At 42.5% G+C, this 27903-nt stretch overlaps 3 protein-coding genes across 8 annotated transcripts; all 3 read right to left on the reverse strand.

Moving 5' to 3' along the window:
• Nucleotides 1-26: 26 nt before the first annotated feature.
• On the reverse strand, nucleotides 27-2302 carry LOC101077611 (PI-PLC X domain-containing protein 1-like). Its single transcript, XM_003961553.3, has 7 exons — nucleotides 2186-2302; nucleotides 1999-2098; nucleotides 1608-1732; nucleotides 1402-1533; nucleotides 1010-1177; nucleotides 728-911; nucleotides 27-468 (listed from the first exon to the last, which is right to left on the reverse strand). Exons 1-7 carry the CDS (start codon nucleotides 2231-2233, stop codon nucleotides 218-220), a joined length of 1008 nt encoding a protein of 335 aa, XP_003961602.2. The 5' UTR covers nucleotides 2234-2302; the 3' UTR covers nucleotides 27-217.
• Nucleotides 2303-3126: 824 nt separating this feature from the next.
• pga (pepsinogen) lies at nucleotides 3127-7709 on the reverse strand. 2 transcript variants are annotated; one of them, XM_011602652.2, is made up of 10 exons: nucleotides 7388-7709; nucleotides 6858-6926; nucleotides 6629-6770; nucleotides 6416-6533; nucleotides 5831-5949; nucleotides 5359-5555; nucleotides 4631-4744; nucleotides 4406-4547; nucleotides 4219-4314; nucleotides 3127-4149 (listed from the first exon to the last, which is right to left on the reverse strand). In XM_011602652.2, exons 2-10 carry the CDS (start codon nucleotides 6911-6913, stop codon nucleotides 4012-4014), a joined length of 1122 nt encoding a protein of 373 aa, XP_011600954.2. In that variant the 5' UTR covers nucleotides 6914-6926; nucleotides 7388-7709; the 3' UTR covers nucleotides 3127-4011. The 2 variants fall into 2 exon arrangements, with proteins under 2 accessions (XP_011600954.2, NP_001072051.1); NM_001078583.1 differs by lacking the exon at nucleotides 7388-7709 and having other exon boundaries at nucleotides 4012-4149; nucleotides 6858-6913.
• On the reverse strand, nucleotides 6943-27893 carry pkd1b (polycystic kidney disease 1b). Of its 5 annotated transcripts, none has more exons than XM_029845586.1 (42): nucleotides 27645-27879; nucleotides 26733-26913; nucleotides 26446-26648; nucleotides 26224-26342; nucleotides 25325-25472; nucleotides 24983-25248; nucleotides 24152-24904; nucleotides 23842-23973; nucleotides 23577-23752; nucleotides 23356-23489; nucleotides 19604-23265; nucleotides 19330-19479; nucleotides 18739-18882; nucleotides 18114-18396; nucleotides 17932-18034; nucleotides 17726-17854; nucleotides 17473-17623; nucleotides 17112-17249; nucleotides 16839-16983; nucleotides 16063-16746; nucleotides 15454-15622; nucleotides 15120-15375; nucleotides 14827-15022; nucleotides 14570-14737; nucleotides 14210-14350; nucleotides 13920-14130; nucleotides 13639-13762; nucleotides 13322-13465; nucleotides 12898-13237; nucleotides 12442-12759; nucleotides 11924-12126; nucleotides 11213-11410; nucleotides 10991-11145; nucleotides 10711-10911; nucleotides 10444-10615; nucleotides 10169-10351; nucleotides 9911-10015; nucleotides 9700-9834; nucleotides 9428-9627; nucleotides 8901-9012; nucleotides 7929-8806; nucleotides 6943-7403 (listed from the first exon to the last, which is right to left on the reverse strand). In XM_029845586.1, the coding sequence occupies exons 1-41, from the start codon at nucleotides 27712-27714 to the stop codon at nucleotides 7949-7951; spliced, it is 12360 nt and encodes a 4119-aa protein (XP_029701446.1). In that variant the 5' UTR covers nucleotides 27715-27879; the 3' UTR covers nucleotides 6943-7403; nucleotides 7929-7948. The 5 variants fall into 5 exon arrangements, with proteins under 5 accessions (XP_029701446.1, XP_029701444.1, XP_029701452.1 ...); XM_029845584.1 differs by lacking the exon at nucleotides 6943-7403 and having other exon boundaries at nucleotides 7893-8806; nucleotides 27645-27734; nucleotides 27817-27893; XM_029845592.1 differs by lacking the exon at nucleotides 6943-7403 and having other exon boundaries at nucleotides 7893-8806; nucleotides 24152-24445; nucleotides 24554-24904.
• Between the last annotated feature and the right edge of the window lie 10 nt (nucleotides 27894-27903).

Consider the following 27903-nt stretch of genomic DNA (forward strand, 5'->3'; position numbering starts at 1 on the left):
ATTGCACACAGGCTAAACTTCAGAGCAGAGCTTGAGGTCTTTATTGTAAAGCCATAAATGGACACGCGGTGGCGCAAGAAATCAGAATCAAATCATAGATAGAGCAAAATAGTGACTACCGAAGCAAAGGCATTGATTCAACCTTTCAATGCCATTAAAAGGTTGTTTTTACTTGAAACAGAGCAACATTTGATAAGATAAGTGCTTTAAATCCAGACTATATCCCTTTGTGCGTTTCGCATTTGGAAATGTTCAGCTGGATAACAGTGTACACAAACTGGTCACGGGTTGCTATATCCGAAGCAATAATGTTCATGGGAGTTTTGCGCGCCTGCTCTTTGACCCATTGTAGCATTCTTGGCAAACTCCTGTTTACCACATTGGGAAAGTTGTCACAAAGCCGGATGATGTACTTGAGGATCCTGGCATCCTCTGGAAGTGTCAGGTTCAATCCGCAAACAAAGAAACCTGCAGGATGTGAAATTGAACAGAAATGAAATAAAATCAAGACCCTAAAGCTATAAACAGCTCCTCAGCACCAGGCGGTAACAGAATTGAATTGAGAAAATTACTTTTCAATTGCATTGTTTTGTAAAAAGTGACATTAGTAATAAAACAAGAAGTGTTCGGAGCAAATCTTATCTATTTATACCAACATTTTTTTAGTTCTTACAAAAATGTCCAGCTTATCCACAACCATTTGAACACATTATAAAAAAATGTTCACCTTTCATAGGTTTTGGTTTTTCCAAGTATTGACAAAGTTTTGACTCCACCGTTATGGGGTCCATGCTGTTGCCATAGAAATATTGTATTCTACCCCACATCTCAGGGTGCTGTCCGACTGGATAATCATATGAAAGAATGACATTTTTGCCCTCATCCCAGCAGCTCTTCAGAGTAGGAGAGTCCTGTTGTATTTCAGATATTAAAAGTTTGCTTTTAAAAGATAATAAAAAAATCAGACCTATATTTCCATGCAGATCTCCGCTCCCCACCCCAGTTTTACCTTTCTGGGGAGAAGTTTGTTTCCAAACAGTGACTTGATGAAGTGGATAAGATGATTGTGGAGGTCCCGCTGGATTTTTCTGTCAAATCCTTTGAAATGGGACAGAGCCAGGATGAGAATCTCTTTCGGGTGTTTGTCCGCCCACGTGTTGATGTCCCGGAGAAGCGTCTGCGCACAGTGAGAGAAAAGGAGGGCTTCGTACACTGGCATGATTTGATGTCACATTGATTCCAGCTTAATTGGCTTTGTCAAACTAAAAAGAAAACCTCTTCACTCTGATGGATCAATAACAGGTCAGTCAGATCTGACTAACTATAACGATCTCAGTGTTCTGATAATAGCTGTGCAGCTTCTTCCTTCTTTTTTGTTACATGAGCCACCTCTGCCTTTACCTCCACATCAGTGCGCGTGTACAGGCCGTGATAAAAATATAGCCTGGTGGGTTTGGGGTCATTTGGCTTGCGTGCGATCCTCAGGTCAAAGTATCGAACCCCTGCATTCAGTTGCTTGGTGATGTTCTCATCCTGCAGTCATCCAAGTCATCTCAATAAGAAAAACAGTTTCATGGACAAATAAACTGCATTTATTTTGGACTCACCTGAGTTGTGGCCCATCGGCGCACTATTTTGCGCATGCAGCAGAGCTTACTGAATTTTTTCAAACCATCAGGCTCAATTATAGAGGAGTTTTTATCCAAGTCGTAACTCATTGAGTCATGGCTACCTGTAAAAACAACACACACACACACACTTGCTTGTCAATGAGCTAAGCTAATAGTAAATTTGGACATGTTAGCAATCCAAAAGTAAAGTGTTTGACAATGAAACGTTTAATTTTTATTTGGTCTGTTTTAATTTGGTTTCTTCCTATACCGGTACATAGAATATTGGGATTTGATACGATTTAAACAAATTTGCAGTCAATTGAAAAATGGTGTGTATTGTTTCCGTACAGTAGCGATGTCAGTAGGCACAGTTTCCTCTGCTTACCTGGTATGGCGAGGTTAAACAGTGGAATGTTGTGAAGTTCGACTGGGAGTTGCGACATCCAGTCAGAGTAGCTACTTATTGCAGACATGGTCATCTCAATCTGAATGAAATAATGTAAAGTCAGCTGTTTTAGCTTTGTAATAATGAAAACATAGATTTAAAGTTAAGTTAAGGTAACGCAGTTTACCTGACTAGAGTTCAAACAGGTGTCGCAGCATTCAGGTGAAGGAAACATACACGTCTAATGTTGCTACACAGGTTTTCGCTTCAGGAAACATTCTTTTTAAAGACTTTTAAAAACAGCAACACCCCCAACTGGAATGTTTGATGAAGATAATTTGTCGTCATTCCATTGAGCAAACTCAGCAGATATGAAGCCGCGAAGCAAGTATGTCTGTGACTGTGAGTCGAAAAGTAAAGATTTAGTTTTCTTTCCGTTCTATTTGACATGTACCACGTGTGATTAAATGGTTTTCTCTACTCCCAAGCTGGCACCTGCGGCGAAGCACAAATAATAATTCACCACAGTGTCTATTCGTGGAGGAGAAAAAGGTCACATGATACGTTTGGCCTGCCAGATCTGAACAGTTGCAGCCACATTGATTGGGGGCCACTTTAAAATTCAATTCCATGTTGTTTGGTTCGTTTTTCTTTTTAGCTTTCAGCTTTTTTTGGTGGTTCTACAGCAGAATACCTTATGATTGCTTCACACAGTGTTGCCAACACTGTGTGGTTGCACATCATATGTGGAGACCAGCAGCAGCTGGTAGTTAGAAACGTTGTCAGTGTTGAACCTCGCATCAACAACCAAGGCAAAATTCATAACCATGTTAAAACAACCAGAGTGAGGAAATGTCTGTAACACAGGTCTGATGCATAAAGTTATGGCTTTGTTTTACTGAATTTATTTTATGCACTGTTGAATTTTATTTGATTCTACACGTAATCTCAGAAGAAACCAATAGGTGGCAACAGTCACTCAGTAGATTTGTTTGTATTTTTTTAGCCTAATTATGAAAATTTAATTAGTAGAGTTAAAAGAAACTCAGTGTCAGGGCAAAACTGTGTCATGGGCAATCAAACTAGTGACTGATGTAAAATTGACATTCTGTAATCTACACGATTCTCTTGAGATAGAGATTTAATTTAGTTCCCTAACAAAACCAAATCATGCCACATAAAAATCAAAATGAACATAAAAAATAAACATAAAAACTTCAGAATAAATGAGAAAGCGGATTCAATAGAATAACTACCAAAGCAATAGAAGCAGTTGTCTTACCCACTTGCCCAGAACAGGAAGCTCTGTTTCAAATACACAGATAACACCCCCCCTGTCCATTTTTTTACTAAACCTTCACACATTACAATGTTCTTGTGAACATCAGGGCTAAATTTAGGGAAGTTAATTTTGTGTCTGAATCAAATAGAACCAATTTTATCACATATTTCTTCAGCGATTTCTACAGTCATTTTTCTGTAGAGCCCCCAGCAGCTCAGCCCAGTCTTATCTTGATTTATGACAATACAGATATTCTTCTCTATATTAATATTCAAATTCCCAGTTCAAATTCCCTGCAGTTCAAAAAACAAGGTCAGCGTTTCACGATGTCTCTTTAAATAAATGCTGATAAAAAAGTTTTTTGCTTTATTTTATAATCATTTTTGTTTGTGAGATAATGGTCCCTAAACGCCCCCACTGCCCCACAACACAAGTTCTATAATCTAGTTCAGCAGTGATCTTTGTCCAAGTGCAGCTGTACATCCAGTGTGGCTTGTGTGGCCTGCATCATGGTGGTTGCATCACCCCCAATAAATGCCACAAAAATAAGGTAGAATATGAAAGGATTCATTTTTACAAACATGTACCCATTTAAGTGAGAAAAAAAACATCACTGTTGAAATTAAGGTTCTAAATACTGAGCTGATTAGTTTAGGGATTTTGGTCTGAGAGATCAAAAATCAAGAAGGAGCAAAGAGAACATAAGATCAGACAAGCTGAGCTCCACTGCATCATTTGGCCCTGGCCAGACCCAGCCTGCTCTGGCCTCTGCTGAATATGGTGTAGTAATGCCTGATGAAGACATCACCCAGGATCCACATGTTGTCATATGTCGGAGCGAAGCCGGGGCGGCAGCCGAAGGATGGCAACTGCAGGGGACAAAGGGGTTGGAATTGATTGTGCTAAGTGAGATCTGGCAGGGGAAAGGAAACACCTACCTGAATGGTGTAAGCAGAGGGTGGGAGGGGGAATTCCTGCCCCTGGATGTGAAAGGTCACATTGGGCATTAGGTCGAAGTCACAGCTGACAACAAACTGAAGATGGAGGGAAAGAGGATGGGACGGCAATATGGTGGGTGCGGACGAGTGAAATCTCATGATCAGCCGCTGTCTTTTTAGTGCTCACCTCTCCTTCCACACCTCTGGCCCCCACGCCGAAGATTATTTGACGCACGCTCCACATCGGTCCAATGATTAATGACGTGCCCGTATCCACCATAGCCTGACAACCACCGATGCAAGCCACAGGTTTACCATTGATGGTAATACTGGCATGAAACACAGTCCAAAATGACTCAGAAACATCTGTCTGTTTGATTTGGATGCATGTTAGAGGGAGCCCTGATATTACCTGTCCACAGGAATCTGCCAGTACAGCTGACTAGAGAGAGGGATCCACATGATGGGCTCGTCATAGTGGTCAGGATTAGTGCCACCGAAGGTTATCATACTGCCTTCTGGGTTTCTGTGCAGGAAAATCAGAACTCATTAATTAACCCCATAAATATGTATTTAAGAAGTTGATCTACAATAACACTTTTTAAACACTGAAACTTGGAGGTAACATTTTATGACTCCTGAAACCGTGACAGTGTCTCAAACTCTGGTTCACCAGGAGGTATCAAAAGACGCAATGAATGCAGCTTTGGGGATACAGTAATTAGAAGTCCAGCATTTTTTCAAATGAGGCACAAAACAGGTTACAATGAGCCAGGTATCCACTGGAGCAACTTCCCTGCCGCTTTTTCTCTTTTCTAAACTGAATTGAATACTTGAACTCTTCAGACCACAGGACAGCTTATCTTGATATCTCAGTCAATCTTAAGTGAGCTGAGAGGGGAATTGCTTTACATAGAAGTTCCTCCTCATGGCACAGTATTCCTTGTCATTAGACAGGATAAACCCTTCCTCTGCTTTATTTTGGGAACAGTCCCTCTTGGAGATTTTTTCATACTGCAACATGTGACTATTTCCTGCCAACTTCAGAGCTCCAAAAGCTGTTTTCACAAAAATGCAGGGTTGTGGTGTCTAGAGAATTGTCATATTTTGATTTGGAGATGTGTATGTAGTTGTTCTTACGAGCTCAGGTAGACTGAGAAGAGATCCATGCCAACCAGGCCCTGACTCATCATGTTGTCAAACACAGGAGTAGCACCCGGTTGAGTCACACCTGAAAGTGCCAGACCCAGAACGCCATCGGAAACCAGGTACTGCATGGAGGGAGTCTCAACTTTGCTCATACCAAAGATCTGATTCTGTACAGTGAGTTCACCCACCTGAAACCCAAACATCTTCATTACTATTACATTTAAAATGATGCCATTTAGTGTACATTACATTTGATGGTAAATATTATCCAGCATATTTAGCCTCACTAAAAAGCACATGACTGGCAACTGTATGTTTCCTTCACTGTAATCTCATCCACTGACTAAGAACAAATTAGATACAAGTAACAAAAACAAATCTCTGCATTCATTAGACAGCTAAAATTATAGAAAACTGAGTTCATAGAGTTTAAGGTTTAAAATGATATATGTGTAAATCTCACGTTCACTGTGTCACTTCCATAGATTCCATACATGCCCCCACCACCGTATATAACACTGACAGCTTGGCCAGTGGATCTGAAGGTGCTGCTCAGGTTAGGGTTGAACTTGTTGTGGCCGTCTGCAGAAACAAGACAAACTATTTCATGTTCGAAATTAAAAATTTGGCATGAAATTGATACAAATAACTGTAATGTCAGTTAATTGTCAGCACAATGCAACTAAACTGAATTACACTACTTTTCACGCATGTGTAAATATGAAGCACAAAAAGCTCATTCTTTTCTCTTGTTTTAAAATTTAAAAATTGAAAAAATAAGTCAAGAAAAATTCATAAGAAAAAGTATGTTGGGATATAATGAACTAGTGCCACAAATTCTGGAAATGTATTTTCAGATATATGCTCACACATGTACATATATTTGATGTCAGCGTTTTACTATTCCAATATATTGATTTGGTAATTTCCAACATTGCATCATGATTTTGGAACTTGTGTTATGTTTTTGACCTGTGCCTGACCTTGATCTTCATCATTTCAGGCTGTAAAATGTGCCTTGATGTGTCTGCAGCCATTCTGAACTTACTGCAGGCGAAGCCATCACAGAGGATTGAAGGCACCCACAGGATCGCTGATCCAGTATCAAAGATGACCTTGAAGGACTGAGGAGGAGTTCCAATGGAGATAACTCCATAATATGCCAACTGCAAATCAGACACTGTTTATTACACGACCAACATGACCTTAGGATCTTTTGTTTCTTGTTTTATCTGTTTCCTATTCAGGGCCACGTGCTTACCTCAGAGTCTTTGGTAATGGGTACGATGCCTGCAGCATCAAACCTGGCCATCGGGTCGTATGTATTATTTTGCTTGTACTCCTCCCACAGGCCCTGCTCCTCTAGGATCTGCCTCGCTGTCTTCCCCCTCGTCAAAGGTACCCTGACATTTACCAAAAATGAGCATCTTCTGAATGTCTGTCAACCTTTATAAATACTGTCCATTTAGCAATCATCATGACCGACTTACTTCACGAGGCACTCGGACAGCGCCACCATGGCACACGCAGCTAAGGCCCAAATCATTGTCTCCAATCAGCTTTAGTGTCCAATAAATCAGGAGGAAAAAAATTCTCATGTGATATTGTTAAAGCAAGTAAAGATAAAAGCAGAAAGAACTTTTCACTTTCCACTTTTAGGTAAATATTTTTTTTAAAAAACAAACAAACATTTGACTCAGATAAAGACCATATGGTCACTTTTTTAATGTATTTAAAATGTGTTCAAATGTGTTATAAATGTGTTAAATTAGATATGCTACAAAATAAACAGTTTTATGGATTAAAAAAAACACCTTTACAAAAATAGAAAAAGTGAAAATTCCAATTTTTTGTAATAACAAGTATCAAAAACAAAGACACTAAATATAACTGTACACAACTTTAAACCTTAAACTGCAGCCAGTTAAAGACTCAAAAGTGAAGACAGAGAAAAAAAATGTGTGAAAAAAATGTAGAAAATGAGTCTTGAATCTGTCGGGTAGCCTGTCTCCTTACTCACCTGTCCACACTGGTTCCTGTGAGGGTGAAGACACAAGAGGGGAAAAAGAAGCTAATAATCAGTTTTCTGTGAGTATCATCAGCTTCTTCTGCATTAACTTTGTTTTACCATTTAAAACTGTCAGTCTGGTTCAGACTGTTAATGAAGAGTGACAAAACAAGCCTACACCCACTAAACAAACCTTGTTTTCCGAGGAGAACGTAAAAATGTAAATGGATGTTTATCCATAGCTATTTGAAAAATATTTGATTGAATAACCTGTTTCTTCACATGTGGAGAACTGTATAAAAGAGTAAAAAAAAGCTTCAAAATAACACAAATGTATCACATGAATCTTCACAAATTAATAACACAATTTTTTTTTTTTAAAAGAGGGGGTGGGGTGGCTTTAAGGCATAGATGCGATACAGGCCCGGACATGCGTTCAATAAACAAACAAGACAAACAGAGTCAGCAAACACGAACTGTGCCAAACTTTAAAAGATACAAAAGGATGCGATCTTCAACAAAGGTCTTTATTAACATCTACAGGTCATACAACCTCGCTCAGTCTTTGATCCATCAGGTCCATGCCTTCCTCTTCACAGGGACTCCACTTGTGTGTCCTCTCTCCTCCCCTTCCTGCCACAGTTCCATGCTGGTCAATGGACAACTCTCTTTTCTAACTGCGATGAGTCCATCTTGGGATAAAAAAGATCTTTGAGGTGCGTCAGCTGAATTAGAGCTCCCTGAGTGCCAGGCTCTTCTCCTGGGTGACCTGGGTAGTGCAAGAGAACCTGCAGGGCACAGATCAAAGGTTCCAGATGCGAGCCTTGGTTCTTCAGAGGCCAAATTACTGCTGGAAGCTTGTCGCTGGAATGGTATTGAGTCAGGCTCAGAGAAGGTGTTACATTTATGGGACAAAAGGCTCATCGGTGTGGGGCAGTAGAGAGTGGAGGGAGTGAATGAAAATGATAAGGACGATGGAAGGGAGATCCCCGTCTTTGGGTGAATTACACCTATCTTCCTCTGTCGTATTTTTTGGTTTTCAGATTCCTCTCCTCCCAGTACCTTTGCCTTTAATGAATCTCCAGTTTTTTCTGTAATGTTGTCATTATTTCTTAACTTCTTCCTTCTTTTGGCTAAAGCTTCCTCCAGTTTCATCTCTAGGCTGTGAACATCCTCAGTCACCTGATTGACCTGATCAAAGCGGAGGAGCAGCGCACTGACACAAGGAAGGAGGCGATCCAAGAAGGGCAGGACATTCAACCCAGACTCGGACATTGACTGATCTTCAGACCTGACAGAGAGAGCTGAGGATGGTGTACAAGGGGATGAGCAACTAGAGAGGAAGGAAGAAGACGAAGTAGAGAAGTGGGACTCCTGCGATAACCTGGAAGGTGGGATGTCCATACCTTCAAACTTCACACTATGCCTGAACTAGAAATGACACAAAATGAAGTCTCACATCAACACACATGCATTCCTCATGTATTTCAGTCATGAAATGCACTGTGCCTCAAGCTCTACCCACCTCTTTAGCTTTCTTGAGCCCCAACCATAACTTGAGTCTTTTGATGAAGAACTCTAGCATCTCATAGTCCTGAGGTTCAGTGGTTGGATGGTAAAGCTTAACCTTCTCTGCTCTGAAAAACAAAGTCCATGGTGCTGAGAGCAAGCGGTGTACTTCTTTAAGTTCTGATCTGTATGCTTTCCATTAAGGAGAAGGACAACCTTATACAGATAGATGGACTGAATTTCTTGTGGTCTATAGAAAACAGAAAAATATGCATCCAAACTGTCTATTCACTCAAAGTACAGCTAAATCGTCTTCAAGGGAGTGTTCAGCCTCACATGGTAAGATCGGCTCGACAAGCAGCACAATGTCATGTCTAATTTTCCTGTAAAAATTAGGGAAAACTACCTTCCCTTTGGTAACTTACATACAGGTACAAATTACCGCCCCCTTCTGGTTATGAGAGTAGTTTTCTATTGTTGCAGTTAGTAGACTTATTTTAATGTGGCAGTAACAGAATTTTATTCACAATTAGAAATATGTACCTGTAGGTACTGATGAGAACCGCTCCACAGAGTTTAGCCAAGAACCAGACACTTCCAAACATAAGTAGTCCAAACAGAGGGCCGAGGATTGGGTGCACTCTGCATAATTTTTGGAGAGTCATGTGATTCCGCAGCAAGGACAGCAGAGAGATGCTGGCTTGATGGAGTGTTGAGAATCCCTCCAATGAGTGAGAGAAGAGCTAAAAAAACAACAACCAGAAGCTCATTCAAAACATTTTATCTTAAATATTGATGGAACTGATTTTTCATACCATGATTCCAAGGTGAACGCAGACCATTGATAGTGACATCAACAAGGCTGTCAGTGCCCAAAGCTTTCTCCAGGATATTTGCAGCACTTGGCCTAATAGTGTCCACCTTCGCATGAACCTCAATGTCCTCAGTAGCTAGATACCGGATATTCAAAAGAACACCGTGGATGACTATAGAGTTCTGTTATTATCACCTAGAACTCATGTTTACCTTTAGGATAAGAAGGGTGAGCAGGATAGCAGCAGACTGAGAGCACCTCTGTGCCAGACAGGCAGCATGATGGAAGTTGATGAAGCTGTCTCTGTGAGACTGAAGCTAAATGAAAGACATAGGGACAATGGTCATAAAAACATCTAACAAACTAATATTTCATTGCAAGTATTTCTATTTTTTAACTTTGCAGTAACCTTATACAGAACAGGCTTTAAAAAAACTGGATGAATCTTAAAATTGTAGGATTGATGACACCTTAGAAATGCAGGCTCTAGCATGAGACTGGAAGCAGAACTGCAGAACAGCTGTTGTCAAGGACAACAAGCCAAAGATGAGAGTGATCCAGTGTTTGCACTGGTGGAAGTACTGGATACGTTCTGCAGATAGGCATCGCATTTCTTTGAATAAGGTGAGGAGGGCTGAGAGGAGAAGAATAACCTGCAATAGAAAATCCTGCAATTAAAGATCTTTTCCCATTTGAGCATTGGCACTGGTCCTAATTGCTGTTATATGCTGCGCTGTTATATTACCGACAGCGTCATCTGTAGGTCCAATCCAGAGGAGGAAGGGATGAGAAGTGGGTGTATAGAGAGAGAGAAAGCTAGCCTTTGCATAGCAGCCTTCTCCAACTGTATGGACACGCACATAAATAAACCAGATTCTCTGTGGTGGTGTGTAAAGTCTATAGAAAGAGTTTTAAACCTGAACAAAATGGAAAATAAAATCACTTTAATTAGTAGTAATTCTCTTCTTTAACTTTTTCAAGAGACAAAGATTATGCCAAATCATTTACGTACAGCATCATACTCCAGTCCGACATGCTCAGCTCAGTGAGTGTCAGCTGTCTTGTCACAACAGCGTCTCCTTGAAAGACGCTCTCCAGAGAACTGCGAATTTGTGTGTACTGTAGTCGAGGTCGTCCAACCAGGCGCAGTGAAGGATTTTGGTGTAAATGTGGCACTAAAGTCTGAATGATCCATTGTTTGACCTCTGACCAGCTGCATAACAAAAGGACAGACACCATTTTCAGAATAGAGTGGACACATTTGGCAGCAGGAAGTTAACTATTGATCTTACTCCATGAGTTCAGTGAGGTTCTGCATCCCTGAGGGTGCTGTGTGGAGAGAACGTCTGATGGCAGAGTGCAGCAGTCGGGCCTGGCACTGCTCTATACTGTCCTGGTAGTTTACCATCAGAAGTAGCAGCAGAAACAGCAGCTGGCACACGCAGTTCTATAAAAGACAAGATGAGAAGTTAAATAAAATGCATGCCATGAATGCATTCCCTTTTTCATCATACCTTCATAAGTGATCTCAGAGTTTGGACTTTGCGGGCCTCCTGTTTCGCCCGCAGAAGGCCGTAGCCATATGGTGGTTGAACCCTCCTGCCGTGTACTCCAGAAGTCCTCACCACAGTGGTCTCCAGGGCCAGTTGGTCCTCCACCTCAGGGTCCACAGGCCTCCATATGGTTGTGCAGATCAACGCCTGCACACATACCTGAGAGAGAGAGAGAGAGAGAGAGAGAGAGAGTGAGAGAGAGAGAGTGTATAAATTATCTTACTTTTCTTGGTGACCCTTTCAACCTTTAAAGGAAATTTTGTTTTAAGTAATGATGGAAAGTGGACTTAAACTGGTGTGACATCTGACGCTTCAGTGCTATTCATCTTGGAATTTCATCACAAATCTACTATTGAGTGTCAACACACTTAAAGTGTGTTGAGCAGGTGCTCTCATTTGGCTGTGACCCCCTTTTGTGACTCTCTTCCCTACCACACAAGGCCCAGGATCATTCCCAGTCTACTTTTGACATAACTCACCATCGTGTCTACCTCTTTGAAATTCCCTTATAGCTTACTTGTAACAGCTATTATGACGTATGACTAGGATGATGTAATGACAAAATGTTGACTGCTACTAATATAGAGCACTAATACAGATCCCTCCTGAGTCCAACCTGAGATTAGACATCACTGAAATCAACCCATTCCAAGTAAATACACTTGAGCTCACTTTGAGAGGTTCCAGCAGCAGAGCAGAGGTGAGGAAGGCAGAGAAAGTCGATATCAGCCACAGGAGGACGACATTTCTGGGCCAGAGGCTCCCGTAGAGAACGACCACAGTCAGGCAAGCTGCTAACAACACACCCACCGCTGGGTAAATCACTCGCAGGGCCCAGGAGGGGAGCAGCCAGTTGGGCTGACCTCGGGCAATACCTGGGATTGTGACACAGAGCTTTTGAATAGCACTGAAATATTCAGCCTTATTAGTTAATACACCCATTTTCAACATATGTCACAAGGTGGAATTGTGTTAAAATCATAGGATAAATGGTGTAAAGGTAGAGAAAGCACATTTTTAACCAGCAGAGTGACATAAAATGTTCTGTTACTTCAGGATGATAAAATATTAGCAGGAAAGCACACCACAAATGCAATGTCATCAAGAAAAGACAATACAATATTGTACAAGTGTATTGCTGCCTCTGTGAAGCATGTTCAAACAATGCTGAGAAGCCTGTCTTGGAGTACCTATGCGTGTAGTGGAGGGGGAACGTGTGGAGCCAGGAGAGATGCTCGGCAAGAAGGTGCTGGCCATGGAGTCGACAGACACCAGAGAGGCGCATCTGTAGAGACCTTCTGACTCATACAAGGAGGGGCCAGAATGTGGCCCCAGGGTGGTGTGGGTCTCTGCAACCCAGAGGGGTTGTAACTCTCCCTGCTCTGGCCAACTGCTGCAAGAGGTGCACCAGGTATTCGAGAGCGAGGACGGGGTCCTCGGAGAGTCCCGTCCACTGTCGGAGCTGCTGTTGGTGTTATCTGCTGCTATGGACATCATCAGGTTCTCCTCTGGTATAAGAAAAATATGCAAATTTTCATCCAATGGAGAACTCACTGCTGTATACAATAATTATATATATCATAATGTATACGGTACATAATTTGTTTCAATATGACAATTAATGCATTCATTCAACAATTTCTCACCAGACAGTGTGAAGGTGGTTGTCAGGTTGCGGTCATTGACTTTCTTAAGGGTGGTCCTCATCGTGGACATATTTGAAAGGGGCGGGGCCAACCTGAGTTGACTGAGCACCTTTTTTCTTTTCAGCTTACATATCTGTCCAAGAACAGATGAATCCTTGCTGTTCTTGGGCTCTGGAGTAGCATTGGTGAATTCTTCGCCAGGTGGTGTGTTGAGGAGGCTGTCGTAGGATGGCCATGTGTGTTTGTCCTCCTCCAAACATGCTCTGTCAGTCTTGGGAGCTAAGCCGGACGCAGCCCAAAAATCAAGAATACTGGAGTTGAACAGTTTACTCTCCAGTAACTAAAAGGATTAAAGGAACACACGTCGAGGCTGGTTTTACTTTGTGTGCATTCAGGTTGTGCATGTTAGTGTTTGTGTACGCACAGACGAATGGCTCTCTCTGACTGGCTCACAGGAATCTGGCAGCGACAGGAAGGAAGAGCCAGAGAGATCTGAGTGACCAATGTGGACATCCATCTCCACAGAATGACAGGCAGGAGAAGCAGAAACTGATGTATCTACAGTTACCTGGGAAACACATACAGTGTAAACATGAAGCCTAATATTATCTCCATATGAAATAAACAATTACAGTGTGATCTGATTTCCAAATTAATTTTACATGATGTTGAAAACTTTGATGAAAAATGCTGTATTTGCATTTCAGCACCAATAAAGTGATGAAGGCTATGTCAAGTTACCTGACTTTGAATTTTTCTAAAGAGAAAGCAGAGGAAACTCTGGAGCGGAAACACCAGAACAGCAATAATCATCCCCACGGCAACCATCTCAACATTAACTGGCACCCGTGCTGACACCGGTCCACTTGGAAAAACAGGAAAAATATGTTTATTTAACAGTGAACTGTGAAGAAATTAATAATAGGAAATGTATAGTTGTATATATTATCATGAGAATTATGTATGCAATAAAGTAAAATGAAGTTGTATTATTAAACAAAGTTGTATTATCATTGTCCTACCCCTGCCACTTGATGCCCACTGCCCCGTACCACAGAACACTCAGTGCGAAGTAAAGGTGCAGCACGAGGGCACTACACATCACTCTTTGGCCCCTGGTGAAGCAACTGCTGCCGGGGTGTTCCCATAGTGACACCCAGAGGTGGTGCTCAAACACCCCAAACACCAGCTGTGAGGTGAAGACCCTTCTGAACTCTGAGAGCTCGTCTGGACCTGGAAGAGGAGGAAAGTTCACCCACCACACCAAATTTAGAAATGAAATGTTGCATTTATGTAACATGGAGGAGCATACATGAAGCCAGAACGTCCTTCTCCACGGTGCTGTTCTTATGATTCTCCACAGAGAGCCAGTCCTCCAGCAGGAAAAAGAACATGTGATCTGACTGCAAGTCCCAAACCACCACATGCTGAATGTACCAGGATGGGTCCAAACCTACACACATGTCACAATCTTTGTCTGTATTTTTTGACTGTGAGATTTGATCCTTTTGAATGGAAAAAAATCTCATCAAAATACAATTGCTACCAATGCTTAAGTTTTATTGTTTATCCAAATAATCATTAAGAGTTAAAGTCTAGTGATTGCCTGGCATTAACACACTTGCTTTTGCTGTATTTTGAAACACCCAAATGGAAATACACTCCTCTAAACCTGTGTTATCATGCCAGATGCGAATTTTCCAAATTTCTCCAAGGTTGTGGTCTGTCTCCAGATGAAACTGGTCCAGGCTGCCACGCTGGAAAGCTCCATCCTTTTGCAGATGGTGAGAGCCGCTCTTGTTCACACCATACAGACGGATGCCGACATGAGCTGTGGTGCCTGAAATGTAATTCCCTATAATTAATCACTTTCATCATATGCAAATTGGCATTTGACAATGTAATTTTCATTTCTTTTGTTCCACTGACCTGCTCCTCGCCTCCAGCCGGTTTTTACAAGCACTCTGTACTGATATAATCCTGGTGGGCCACACAGAGGGACCTGCCTCAGTCTTAAACTGTCCAGGTAATCCATTTTATGGGCAATGATCCCCACCACCAAGTGAATCAGAACCAGGACAGCACACGCGATCACCACTATCACGTTACGTACGGGCCCAGATGTCTGAAGGACGGTGAGATACAAATGGAGCAAAAACATCTCATATTTCAGTCATAGCAGGCTTAAAGTATACATTTTCCAGCATTGTGCTATGACATACTGGTGGAAGCAGAACAATGGCCCCAGGATGAACAAACAAACTGGCCCCAAACACAGTGAGATGCTGGGTAAGGCAGTGAGCTTCACGGAGTGTGCTGCCCTCCAGGGGCTGCAGACCCTCACTGCGCCAACGCCCCTCGATCTGGCTGTAGTACTGACACAAAGAGCTGAACACACACACTGACACATGGATGGGACCGCTGTTGACCAGAGCTGAGGTCAAGTTGACAGAGAGAGGTCTTCGTGTCCCATTCCAGCTGTCACAGAAGAACATTTAACATTGTAAAGTGGACAATGTAAAACAAAGAGCATTGGACAAAAGAGATGTGACTCACAGTGGAGACAGAAAAATGGATTCCACAGCAGATTTAGATGGATTAGTTAGACTGAGAGTGAGCTCCCTCACTAGGCAGTCCTGGGAGGCATTAAATCCTGGAACAGCAGAACTCACTTCTATCTTGATATGACCCAGACCAAAAGTAGAAACTTTTGGATCTGCATATTCTGGGAAAGAAAACATCTATTTAGATGTATAATTTATGCAATAAATAAATAAAAGCTTAGATAAATTCAGTAAAGTTCTAAATGTTCTCCATAAACAAAGGCAGTGCTGCCTCCTTCAGCTGGAACATACACACTCTGACACTACTAATAATAAACCAGCCACTTACCAAGAAGATAATAAATAAAAAATGATTTGTTGGACCAAAAAGGTTTGTTGGACCTGATGTATTAGAGTAGTAACTATCACATTTGCTTCTACCATCAAACCCCATCCCCATAGGTTGGCATGTATGTGTTTTGGTAGTCTCAGTGATGAACTGAAGGATGGAGTTTGAAATCATATGTGATGCTTTTTAAAAATACAAATGTATTGGATTAACTCAGGCCAACTCAGCCTGTTGGGAAAAATCTGTTACAGTTACAAAGGGGAAAAGTGTTACCTGTGTCCAAGCTGAAGTTGAAGGAGACATATAATCCTGCATTTTCAACAAGCCTGTTCACAGCTTCAATTGTGAAATTCAATGATCCTTCAGTTGGGAGAGATACAGCAAGACATGCTGTATCATCTGCTTCACCTTCCTTCCTTTCTGTACTCCCAGTACACCCATGTTTTATGGGGTGCTTGTTGGACAGGGTGACCCGGATGGCCTGTTTCAGGTCGAGATGCTGGACAGCTATTGGTTTGCCCTGAGGGGTACTGAGCTCCATTGCAATGAGAGTAGTTGAAATTGGTGGGTCAGCTGCAGTTACCAGAGGGTTGGACGTCAGTTCTGAATCAATGCCAAGCAGTACCTGCACCACCTCAGACTTCTGACTCTTGAGGTGAGCAGTAAAGGAAGAGGGAATATAAAAGTGGCACGGAAAAGATTCTTTTGATGACTTCAAATAGCTGTTCTGAGTGCAGAGGAGGTGGGCTGGGTCTCCATGGAAGCCCACTGCGCTGATATAAGGGGTGGAGAGTGAAACAGGGGCTTGTTCACTACCATGCAAATGCATCACAGAGCGAATTAAGGTGCCCGCAAGATCCAGCGCTGATAGCGTGACTGAAGAAGCAGATTCTGGAGTGCTTGAAGAAGATGAGTAAGAACCAGGACCAGATTTGGATGCAGCAGCCAGTGTGTTACCTCAGAAGAGAAAATAACATTTAACAATTTTAAGAGCTTCAATATCTATTAAAGGGTCTATTGAAATGCTGTAGCTTGAGGTCTACCTGTACCTATTATGTTAAGGATATCACTTCCTGTTTTAACAGCTGATGACATTCCATGACTAGCCTGTTCCTCTATGACATGAATCACCTTCCCAACAGTTTCCAGAAGTCTTTTCTGGCAGTCTCCACAAGAAAGTTCGGATGGCACAGCCTTAGCAACACAGAGCAAAGGTAATGTCGAGTCATTAAAGTCATTTTCTTGTTGCAGGATGGAGGCACGATTGTGGACACCAATTTGATAATATTCTGAGTTCAAACTTCCACTAGCTTTTAACCCACAGTTGACTGTAACAGGGCTGAGGTCATCTGATCAATGTCCAGCACAGAAGACACAGGGAGGGACACAAGGGCCTGGGTCACATTGTTGCGGATTTCCCTTCTGTCCATGAGCTCCGTGGCAGTGATTTCACGATTCAACTGTAGACAGATATAAGCACATTCCAAGCAGATGCAAAACTCACAGATACTACAGAATATTTTAGAACCATCTGTGGGTAAGAGCAATTTTGTCCATTCACTGTAAACCTTTCTCCATCATATCTTCCTTTAGGTCTGGTTAATAATACCATTCCTTAAGTCAGGGTTGGTTAAAATTGTGATATTTCTGACACAGATAAAGGAAACTGTGCTAATACCTCACCTGGTTGAGGTGGCTGGTCAGGGCAATGGCATACGGGATGATCTCCTGAGGGTTGCCATGCTGGACCAAGGTGTGTAGCTCTGTCTGGCTTTTCTCTGTGAGCCACTGGCTGGCAGCGTCCTCGCTCACTGGACTCTTCACAGTTAGCATTCTGCAGAAAAGGCGCAGTGACATGGCAGATTTGTCCAAAAGGGTTTTAGAGCTGACAGAAAAGGATTATTGTGAATGATTTTTAGGTTCCCAGAATCTATACTTTTTCAGGGCAAGCACCCTTGTCCCCAGGTGGTCTTCGATTAGTAACATAGCAGTGACAACTGACATGCTTCTTTCTTGTCCAAGCCTTCCTATTGGAAGCAAGCTGCCAAATGAAGAACGAGTCCCCCTGCAGAGAAAAAAATACCAAACACGTTTATTAATTTATTAAGGTCAAAGTAGCTGCAGAGTAACAATTGGACTCACTTATAAAGGGTGAGCAAGGGGCATGTTGTACCATTTGGATGGCATGCTTCTACCTGGAATGTATAGATCAACTGAGAGAACCTACTTTCATTTTGTTGCCACCCTGCAACAACAGAAAGGATGTCAGTGAAGTAGAAACGGGGATCATAAAGGTTTCAGGACAACAGGCACAGCGCTGTTACCTGAACAGTCATACGTGACAACCGTCTCCAGCAGAAGTATATCAGTTTCTGGACTGAGAACACACAAGCCTCCGCGTGGCAGTGTGTTGGTTTGTAGGACAATACTAGCGCTGCCCCATCGCCCTCTGTCAGGCAGGGAGACATTGAATGTGAAGGTGTAACTCTGACCAGACTGCAGGACACCTGGACGCAACTCCAAGCTAGGAGTCCTGTTCTCTGCAGGACTGACGAAGTCCTTAAGATCAAGAGCCAGGCCAGCCTGGTCCTCTGCACTCCACATATACTGAGAGAAGATGCACATGAATCAGACAGTCATTGTCTCATTTATATCTGTCAATGTCTGCCTAAAGCCTACAAAATATATATGGATTTATTGTCCCAGTTACTCATTTATGTATTTATCACCTTTTTTTTTTTAAATGTAGTTTTCTCTTTAAAAAATAATACTTGCAGATCTAACTCAAGTAAGATCTGGGATTATTATTTGGTGCCTGAAATGTGATTGGTCAATGGATGTGTTCCATTTTCCCTTTGATTGATGATTTAGAGTTCTGCCATTTATTTATTTTTTTGCAGCACGTTTTAACTGTGACTTAGCTGCCAGTGAAACATGAAAAACCATTACCTCCACCTGACCATCACACTGTTCACAGTGTCCCAAGAAGACGACGGGGAGAGTGTGACTGACTAACTGATAAGAAGAGGATGGGATAGAGCAGGACACGCATCTCACAGTCACAGGAGTCACTGGACCTTCACACACAATCACCTAAAAATGAAAGCAAAGGAAACATATGATTGCAGAAGGTTGACTGAATTCATTGTGGTTAAGACTTGATGAAGATAGACCATGTAAAAGTACACACACTCACTGAAAATACTCACAAAAAACATGAAAATTCAATCGTAAACACTATTTCCTAAATTGAGAGAATGGCCTCACTCAAGAGTAAACGTGTCATCAAAGAACAGTGTCAGCTCAAGAAAATTATGTGATATATGTTATATGACAGCGGGAGATCTGCCATACAAATCTGTGAATACTTCTGCGTAAGAGGAAGCAGATGTGATCATAAGTTCCCTGAGAAAATATGGATCTAGACACCAGAGACAAATGAGTAAATATACTACCCAGTGAAAATCCATTGTGAAAACACAGGGAACCATTCACGCAGCTTTTAATAATTCATATCTAAACTGTTGCGTTTATACTCACTGTCTGGTTGACAGCAGTCGAGGTTCTCCCAATTTTGTGTACAGTCAGCGTAAATGTGTACACTGTCCCGGGCTGCAGCTGTCTGCTGGGTACAGTAACTCTGCTTCTTTTACTCTCAATATTCTGCTTGATTAGCTGAGACTGTGGGCTCTGAAATAGCAAACACACAGCTGAGTGCAGATTCTTCATTAAACGTCCGTGTTTGATCACTGCAGCAACTCACGTCCCCTCTTTTCAATACAGCAATGATGTTTTTAAACCAAAATGTATTTACCAGTGTCGCGAAGGTCCAGTCATACGTCAGTGCATCCTCGTCTCCTGGCTCTTGGTCTAAGTCTCGTGAGTCAGATCCATCCAGCGTGAGGTCAGTGAGGCTGGGCCACAGCCTTTTGGAGCCCCCCTTGATGACAGCAACCAGTGGAGAGTTGACCACTGTAATGGTAGCATTCTGTCTGACAAGTAGGGGTGTTCCCTGGACCAAAACGGTGAACTGCAGACAATACTGTCCCACACTAAGTGTCTGCTTTGGAATGAGAAGAATAGGTGAAGTCACCTCCAAATCTTTAAGTCTGACTTTGTTGCCTGAAAGCATTAATTTGGAATAAGTAGCCGACAGGGTTAGTACCTCCCACAGGTACCTAATGTTGTAAGCGGCGCAGTTGCTCATGACACTTGCTTCAAAATAATTTGACCTTGACCTGATGATGGTGGACAAGTTGTGGACGAGAGCAACTTGAGGGCTGGAACACTGAAGTATCTCCACCTCCACGCACAGCTGTGCAGATGTATGGCTGATGTTGTCGAGTGCTCTGACCATGATGCTGTATTTTCCAGGAGTGCGATAAGTGTAACTGACTTTGTCTAAATCTGTCGCCAATGGATCGGTGGAATCCCCAAAATCCCAGAGAAAACTCACGTTTTCTCCGCCAAACACATCCACCGAAAATATGGCAGCATGCCCAACAAATATTCGGTCTGAATGACAGACAAGACTGATGTTCTGAACAGGCCTCTGAACTGTGACGGTATCATTGATGGACTTGGAACAGACTCCATCGGTGGCCGACACATGAATCAACAGAGAACCCCTACCTGGCGGAGTAAAGAAGACTTCTTGCCCCCCGACCCTTATAGGCTCAAAACCCTCCAAATGAAACATCCATGTGTAGTTGACAGGATCACTACTTTTGATTTCTGACTTGAAAGAGATCCTTTTTTCAGCTTCAAGAGCAGCGGCGCAACAGTTCACGATTCGCAAACCCTGAATACTGTCTAGGATCAAGATGCTGGAGGACATCTCAGCGCTACTGACTTGGTTCCACGCTTTAATTCTGATCAGATGTGTCCCTGCTGGAAGGCTTGATGTAGTGAAACGGCCTCCAGGAATGGTTTGACTGTGGATCCAGTCTCCATTCCTAAATGTTATAACAAAACTTGCGTTGCTTCCGCTGGAAATTACTGCAACAAATGTGACTTCTTCTCCGCTGCAGAAGGAGGACTTGGAAACTTTCAGGATAAGTTCTTTGATTGGATCCTGGACTGTGACATTATGCGAAACTGCCTGCCAATTTACCATGTTGGAGACATTTAAAGATACTTGGTAGATACCAGCATGTGGAAAAGAGTAGATACTGGTTTCTTTGTCAAAATAGGCAGTTGTGGCCCCTTTGATTTTCCAGCTCCAGTGAAGATTACTTCCATTCTGATTAAGGCAATGAAGTGTGGCAGCACGCCTTGTTGGGATGTAAAATGGATGTGTCCCTCCGTCAATTTCAAAGGCCACCTCTTGGACCTCCTCCTGAACAGTAAAGTTTTTCGAGGCATTGCTCTGACTGAGAGCATTCTGAACTGAGACATTGACAGAACAGTGACCCAGGCTTGTGAAGGTGTGTAGGAGAAAGGACACATCTGTCTCCACAGGTGGATTATTGGGTTTCACCTGCCAAACGTACTTTAGGTCTGATCCTGCAGCCACAGATACAGACATATTCACTACTTCTCCAAGTGCCACCACGTTTGATTGAGATCTAATGAGTGCACCTTTTACACGGTCCACTGCCTCTAAAGAAATGCCACTGCTGGCTTCACCCAAAATGTTGGAAGCCATCACATGAACTGAAATTCGATCGGGAGTTTCAGCTGACATTTGAAAAAAATCACCATCACCAGTACTTTCCTGATGGGTCTTGCTCTTTGTAGCGAACCACTGATAAGTAACATTAGAACCCTTGCTGACTGAAGCAACAAAAAGCAGGTTTTCATGGGTTGGTACATATTTCATGCTAACTATGGTCAGACTTTCAATTCGAAGCCCTTCAATTCTTTCCAACGCTTCAACTGAAATGGCTGCCTCCTCTCTACTCCACAAGCTCTTTGCTATTACCCTCACCTGATAGACTCCTGGATTTGAAAACGTAAATCCTAACTTATAAGTCCCAATTATGGGTGAGGCCACACCATCTATAACCCAGAAATAAGTGGTGTTACTTACAGCACTGCTAACTGCAGTGAAAACAGTTTCATCTCCCACCACGCTGTATGGCTGATTAATATGAATTGAAAGGTCAGAAACAGGCAATAAAACAGTTATGTCAAAGGTCAGAGATTCACGGCTAACAGCGTTAAACGCTGTGGCGGTGACTGTGAAGTGACCAGTTACAGTAAAGACATGAGACACATTTTTAGTCTGCTCTATAGAAGACCCATCCCCAAAGTCCCAGAGCACAGAGACGTTGCTGCCAACACAATGGACGACCCAAAACCATGCTGCTGTATTCATTTCTAACGTGTCCCCTTGGATATCATGTGCCACAGAGAACTTTTCGACAGGTTTTTGGATTGTGATTCTACATTTGGCTGTTTGAACGCTGATGTTGTTACTTGCTATCACTGATATTCCTTCAATGCCTTCATCTCTAAAGATGAAACACTGTTGTTGAGTGTCTGCTGCCCTGGATATGAGGCTAGACGGGCTGGTAAGCCACTGCAACTGATAACCTGCCATCTGTTTGGGGAAAACAAGCACTTGAAAGCATACTTCAGCTTCAACTGCCACTACTTCCTGCGATGACAGCATTGTTATATTGTCTATTGTTGCTTCAACACAAAGTGTTGAGTTGAATGAAGCCAACGTGGCATTGCTAAACACAGTCAGATTAATGTGAAAAGCGCCTGGGGTTTGGAAAGTGTGCGCCACTACTGACCGGCCATTCACTACAGCTACAGATGATCCATCTCCAAACAGCCAATGGAAAGTGAGGGTTGATATGTTCCCATTGACCAGAGCAGTCAGCTGTGCGTCTCTTCCATTTGAGACACATTCTGTGGGGAGAATCCCACTCACGGCTAACTGATAGACCTCGGTTGTAATAGACTGATGAGCTTGGCTGACAGAATTCCAAACAGTTACTTTTACTGTATAGACTCCTGCTGATTTGTAGAGATATGAAGCAGAACTTTCTGTAAGGTTTTCCTTTAGGGTCCCATCACCAAAGTCAAAAGTCCAAGTAAGACTTACACCAGTGGTGACAGTACCGGTGAAATGGGTAGCAGAGTTCAATTCAGTGGGTCCACTGTTGCTGACAGCGAGCCCAGAGATTTTCTCAGAGACTTCCACAATGTGCCAGGTTGTTAAAACTGTTAGCATGTTGTTAGCATACACTGTGATGTTGTAAAATCCTGCAAACTGAAACGCATGGCTGACTCTTTGTTGTGCATCTTGGAGAATTCCAGAACCATCCCCAAAGTCCCATGTGTAGTTGACATCATAAGAGGTGGGATAAGTGGAAACATCCAAAAACAGGCTTTGTTTTACCAGAGGTATTGGAGGAGAAGCGGAAATAAGGAGGTGATTCAATGGAAGTCTGGCTCTCATGTTCACGAATGCATCTTTGTTGTCGTGTTGGTCGGAGACTCTAACATGAAGTGTGTAGTCACCTGCATAAAACAAACAGAATTGGTATTCTGCAGAAATTTCAATTTTAAATAATGAAATTGTGATTGGTTTTGTCCTAAAAGAATGTTTACCTGGTTCAGAGTAAGTAAAGTTCAAAGAATCCTGGATACAAACTTGTTTTTCTCTGCTTTCTAAAAATTCTTCTGCTTGACACAGAGCAGGTTTGGTGTGAATCACGTTGCTGAGTCCATCCCCAAAATCCCATCTGCACCACAAACACCACACTAAAGTTTTTAATAAATAATGTATCAGGTCAGGTATTTTAAATGAAAATAAGGAACATTCTGCTTACATAAATGTGACCGGAAGAGAAGCATCTACTTTGACCCTAATGGTGTAGAGGTTAGTAACATTCACAGCTACAACTTTCTGGACTAACAAGAATTCTGGATCAGCCATGGGGCTCACATCATCAGCCCTCAGGAGGATTTGTTCACTTTGGGAACTCACAGGGTTGGAAGCTGTTACCTAGCAAAGAATAGCAAGGTTTAATTTAGCAGTAAACTTGAATTTATGCTCATGAGGCACGGAGACAAATTCTGGAATCCTCGAGTTACCTTTAGTTTATACTCTGAAGGCTTCTTGAACACTACACTGTAGGCTTCTCCGACATGGACAAATTTCTCCAAGTCATCAATCACCCATGTGAATTTTACTGAGGATCCCCTTTTTATTTTAGCTGTAAATGACTGGAAATGAAAATACAATATATCACCACCAAAAGGAAATCCAAAACCTTTAAATAAAGATTTTTTTGGTATCATGTATTACTTATATTTATTCAGTTCATAAACCAAACAAATGGGCCCATCATTATTAAATCAGTTATAATTCATAAATTAGAACATGAAGAAACTTCATTCTCACCTGTGGGGTGTTGATGAGCATCCTCGGGCATCCATGTGACTCAATAGTGAGCCCTGTTATTGCCTCAAAGCCATGAACCTCCACACTCACATTCTGAGACCTCACTCCATCCGTCACACTGATGTTCATTATTTGGACACCAACAGAGGGCAATACCAATGTGACAGAGGAAAACCAGTCATCAGGGGATCGTGTTGCACAGCCAGGACAGGAAGAAAGCATCTCCTCAGGGCAAGACGGAAGGAAGGGGACACCTGTCTGATGAACCGGGGTTGACCAGGAGCTCCGAGCTCTCTGCCCAGACAAGACTTTGACAATAATGCGAACGGAAACATTGATTTCGACACAAATGTGGTTGTTTTCATTCGGCACGGGGTGTATAATAGTAAGTCCAAATCTCACTCTCAGATCAGTCGGTGAGGCCCTAATATCTGGGATGGTGGTTGTCCCTCCGAGGTTGAAGAGTAAATGGTCATTATGCTCTGCCTCACTTTGAAGATGGTCCACATAGAGTATCTTCAGATCACACAGCACCCCATCCACCCACTGCCCTGCTTGAGGTAGAAGAGGGGAGCTACCGTCCCACCAGCCTCCCCACTCTGACCCCCTAAAGGTCATGTAACTTTGGCGCCAAGGGGAGTCCATAGAAGCTTCATTACTCAAGCAATGGAGGAATGTCCCAGAGTTGCGAGTGTGTTGAATTGCCACAATATCATCAGGATACACCATGATTGGTTCATCTGGAAGAATGAGCTGTACGAAAGAAAAAAATCACATAAATGCTCAATCTGAAAATAATCTGATGGAAAAGCCAATAAAAGATGGTCTCACTTTAAAAGTTTGATGTTCAGAGCTAGGGTTCATTCTTAGAGGCATATCTGCTGCCATGTGGTAGAAAGGTGGTATTGCAGGGTATCTGGGGGGTAAAGCATAGCCACGGGTACCAGTTACAGCATCATAAGGGCTGCAGGGATTTCTGTTGTACAAACAGCTCTCAGACAGGTGACACCAGTACTGGCCCAGGCTACAGCCCCCTGTGGTGTTACATAACGGCTGCGATGAACAGTAGCTGAATGGATTCAGGACAGAGCTGCAACCTGGAGAGCAAAAAAATGATTGTTGGGGGATGGTTTAATCAAAAACAAGCTTTCAGTAAACCTTGACACCCATCACCTGGAGGCACCAAGTGTTGGCTGGGACTGCAGTATGGTCTGAGGATGTGGACGCGGCCAGTTGATGACATGGAACTCGGCTGGATCACAAGCTGGACAGACACCAACTGACCTGCATGACTGAACCACATGCCTGGGAACAGTTGGATCTGTGGACATCAAATCAGAATACAGAGCAATCAACCAGACTATTAAAACAACTGACAGATTAAAATTAATTATCAGTGCTGGGAAATCATAGACGCTGCCAGCCTTTGTCATTGCTGCTGTGATGCATTTAGTGACGGATTCAAAGTTTTGGATGTAAAAAGAAATGTTTATGTATTTACTCTCTCACTCACTCACTCATTTTCTACCGCTTGTTCCTCCACTGAGGGTCGCGGGGGGGCTGGAGTCTATCCCAGCACAATGGGCGGAGGCAGGGTACACCCTGGACTGGACGCCAGTCAATCGCAGGGCTAACACATATAGACAGACAACCATTCACTCTCACACTCACACCTATGGGCAATTTAGAGTTTCCAATTAGCCTAATCCCCAATCATGCATGTCTTTGGACTGTGGGAGGAAGCCGGAGTACCCGCAGAGAACCCACGCAGGCACAGGGAGAACATGCAAACTCCACACAGAAAGTCCCCAATCAATCCCAACCGGGGATCGAACCCAGGGCCTTCTTGCTGTGAGGCAACAGTGTTTATGTATTTAGAATGTTTCTATTTACAGTTTTAGCATGCAGGACATAAGGAGGAGATAAATGACAAATATCAGCTACATCTATGAGTATTTCTGGATTGATTTGATCTGTACAGCTTTTGAGAAAGATGATTTAAAATTACTTCTGAAATGTGTCATACTTGTTTAAGGGGTTTGTTTTGTGCATCAGTACTGTTTGAAACTGACCTCCACTGTCTGATGTCCAATATCTGGAACCTTTGGAAGCAGCTTTAGCTGGGTTTCAGTATAGACACCGGTCAACAGAACCAATCCAGTCAAATAAATGTCCCGAGATGGCAGAAACTCTGGACGAAATAATCGGAACCATGATTTTTTTAATTTATTAATTCTTTACTGTTTACTATATATCAGATCTAATTATTTGAGACCGTTGTGTCAACAGCATACCTGTGACAGTATTTTCACAGAGGAAGATGTGCTGTCCTGAACACGGAGCCTTCCTCCACTGTCCAGGTGTCCCCAGGGCCATCTGCAGACACCCACCATGACTCTTATTACCTCTGGACCACCGTGATGGACCAACAGGATCCGTGTCCACAGCTCGTTCAGACCCATCGGACTGCTTCACCCAAACCCACACAGTCGTTTTTCTACACCAGTGTACAAACATGGCGACAGGGAAAGTTATGTGCAAAGTAATGAAGAGTTACTTGATGAAATGTTCTAACACTCACACGGGGAACGAGGAGTGGATGAAGTGTTGCAGCTCCAGGCTGTCAGCGGATGCCAGATCACCTCCCCGCATCTGCCTGCAGGAATCCTGAGCCCTGACCCATGAAGATGCCACCTCAGTGAGCCAATAGCATCGCCCACTCCCCAGGTGAATCCGACCTCCTTTGGGACACAGAATGTCCTCTGGAGGGCAGGGTAAAACATTGTAGTGAGCACAATCAAGACAGAAGAGATTGAAAACTCTTTCTGTAGACCTGTCTACTTCATTTCAACTTTAGCTTCCCATTCACTATAAAAGTGTACTTTTGAAGATTTGTCCAATTTGACAATTAACTGGTCTGTACAAGTAGATTAAAGAGAGGTTCTGCAGCTACAACACATATCCATACGTTTTAATGACCAGACACACACAAAAGGCCGTAAGTGAAATAATATGGGCTGCATATGGACCTCATCCAAGTCAGTGTAGCTACACATGTTCATTATCAGTAAAAAATCTTTAGGTCACTGGTAGGTGCTATGATGTAAGTGTTCTCATTTCTAAAATGACATTCATCAACACATAACTCAATTTTACCCAAACTGACCACTTATTTTGCTTGAAAAAGGACCCACACCAGTCGAATGATTATCTGTCTTCTAGTTCTTAACAAATGTATCTTTCTGAATCAAATTCATAGTTAAATGAATTATAAAATCTGAAGAAATTTATATTTAATTAAATAAATGTCAGGGTTATTCACATCAAAAATAATGGTGAACAGTTAGGACATTATTACTTATTGTAACTGAATAGATGAACCTTAAAAATTTGCCACACTTGCGCAATGATGCTGCAGAATGAATGCATTTAACTGTGGATTTTACCTTTATAGAGAACAGAACGATTCTAAACACAAACTAAAGCTTCTTACCTGTGGTCACTGTGGTCAGAATCACACAAAGGACCCAGAGTCCATATGTCAGTGACATAAGTGTCATCATGCAAAGGGCATCACATCTTCCTGAAGCAAAAAACCTTCCTGTCTGATTTCTGTCTGCAATCACTATACAGTCACAACAGTAATTAATTTGAGATTTGATCACCTCTTCATCATTGGTGCTCTGGGACAAGTATTAAATGTGGCCATCCTGTCTGACTTCCATTCCTCCACTAACCCTCCCTCCTGTTTT

The sequence above is a fragment of the Takifugu rubripes genome, chromosome 1 (assembly GCF_901000725.2).
Source record: "Takifugu rubripes chromosome 1, fTakRub1.2, whole genome shotgun sequence".
Taxonomy (NCBI): Eukaryota; Metazoa; Chordata; class Actinopteri; order Tetraodontiformes; family Tetraodontidae; genus Takifugu; species Takifugu rubripes.

Excerpts from the sequence above, each read along its gene's own strand:
- LOC101077611 (XM_003961553.3), bottom strand. The coding sequence starts at position 2,233 with ATGTTTCCTTCACCTGAATGCTGCGACACCTGTTTGAACTCTAGTCAG. Across the intron at positions 1,733-1,998 it reads GTTTAACCTCGCCATACCAG|GTAGCCATGACTCAATGAGT; the intron begins GTAAGCAGAGGA and ends TTGTTTTTACAG. Across the intron at positions 1,534-1,607 it reads GCCGATGGGCCACAACTCAG|GATGAGAACATCACCAAGCA; the intron begins GTGAGTCCAAAA and ends GGATGACTGCAG.
- pga (XM_011602652.2), bottom strand. The coding sequence starts at position 6,913 with ATGATTTGGGCCTTAGCTGCGTGTGCCATGGTGGCGCTGTCCGAGTGC. Across the intron at positions 6,771-6,857 it reads CTGTCCGAGTGCCTCGTGAA|GGTACCTTTGACGAGGGGGA; the intron begins GTAAGTCGGTCA and ends GGTAAATGTCAG. Across the intron at positions 5,556-5,830 it reads ATGGAAGTGACACAGTGAAC|GTGGGTGAACTCACTGTACA; the intron begins GTGAGATTTACA and ends TTTGGGTTTCAG.
- pkd1b (XM_029845586.1), bottom strand. The coding sequence starts at position 27,714 with ATGATGACACTTATGTCACTGACATATGGACTCTGGGTCCTTTGTGTG. Across the intron at positions 25,249-25,324 it reads CCAACACTTGGTGCCTCCAG|GTTGCAGCTCTGTCCTGAAT; the intron begins GTGATGGGTGTC and ends TTTGCTCTCCAG. Across the intron at positions 23,490-23,576 it reads TCTCTTCCGGTCACATTTAT|ATGGGATTTTGGGGATGGAC; the intron begins GTAAGCAGAATG and ends TTTGTGGTGCAG.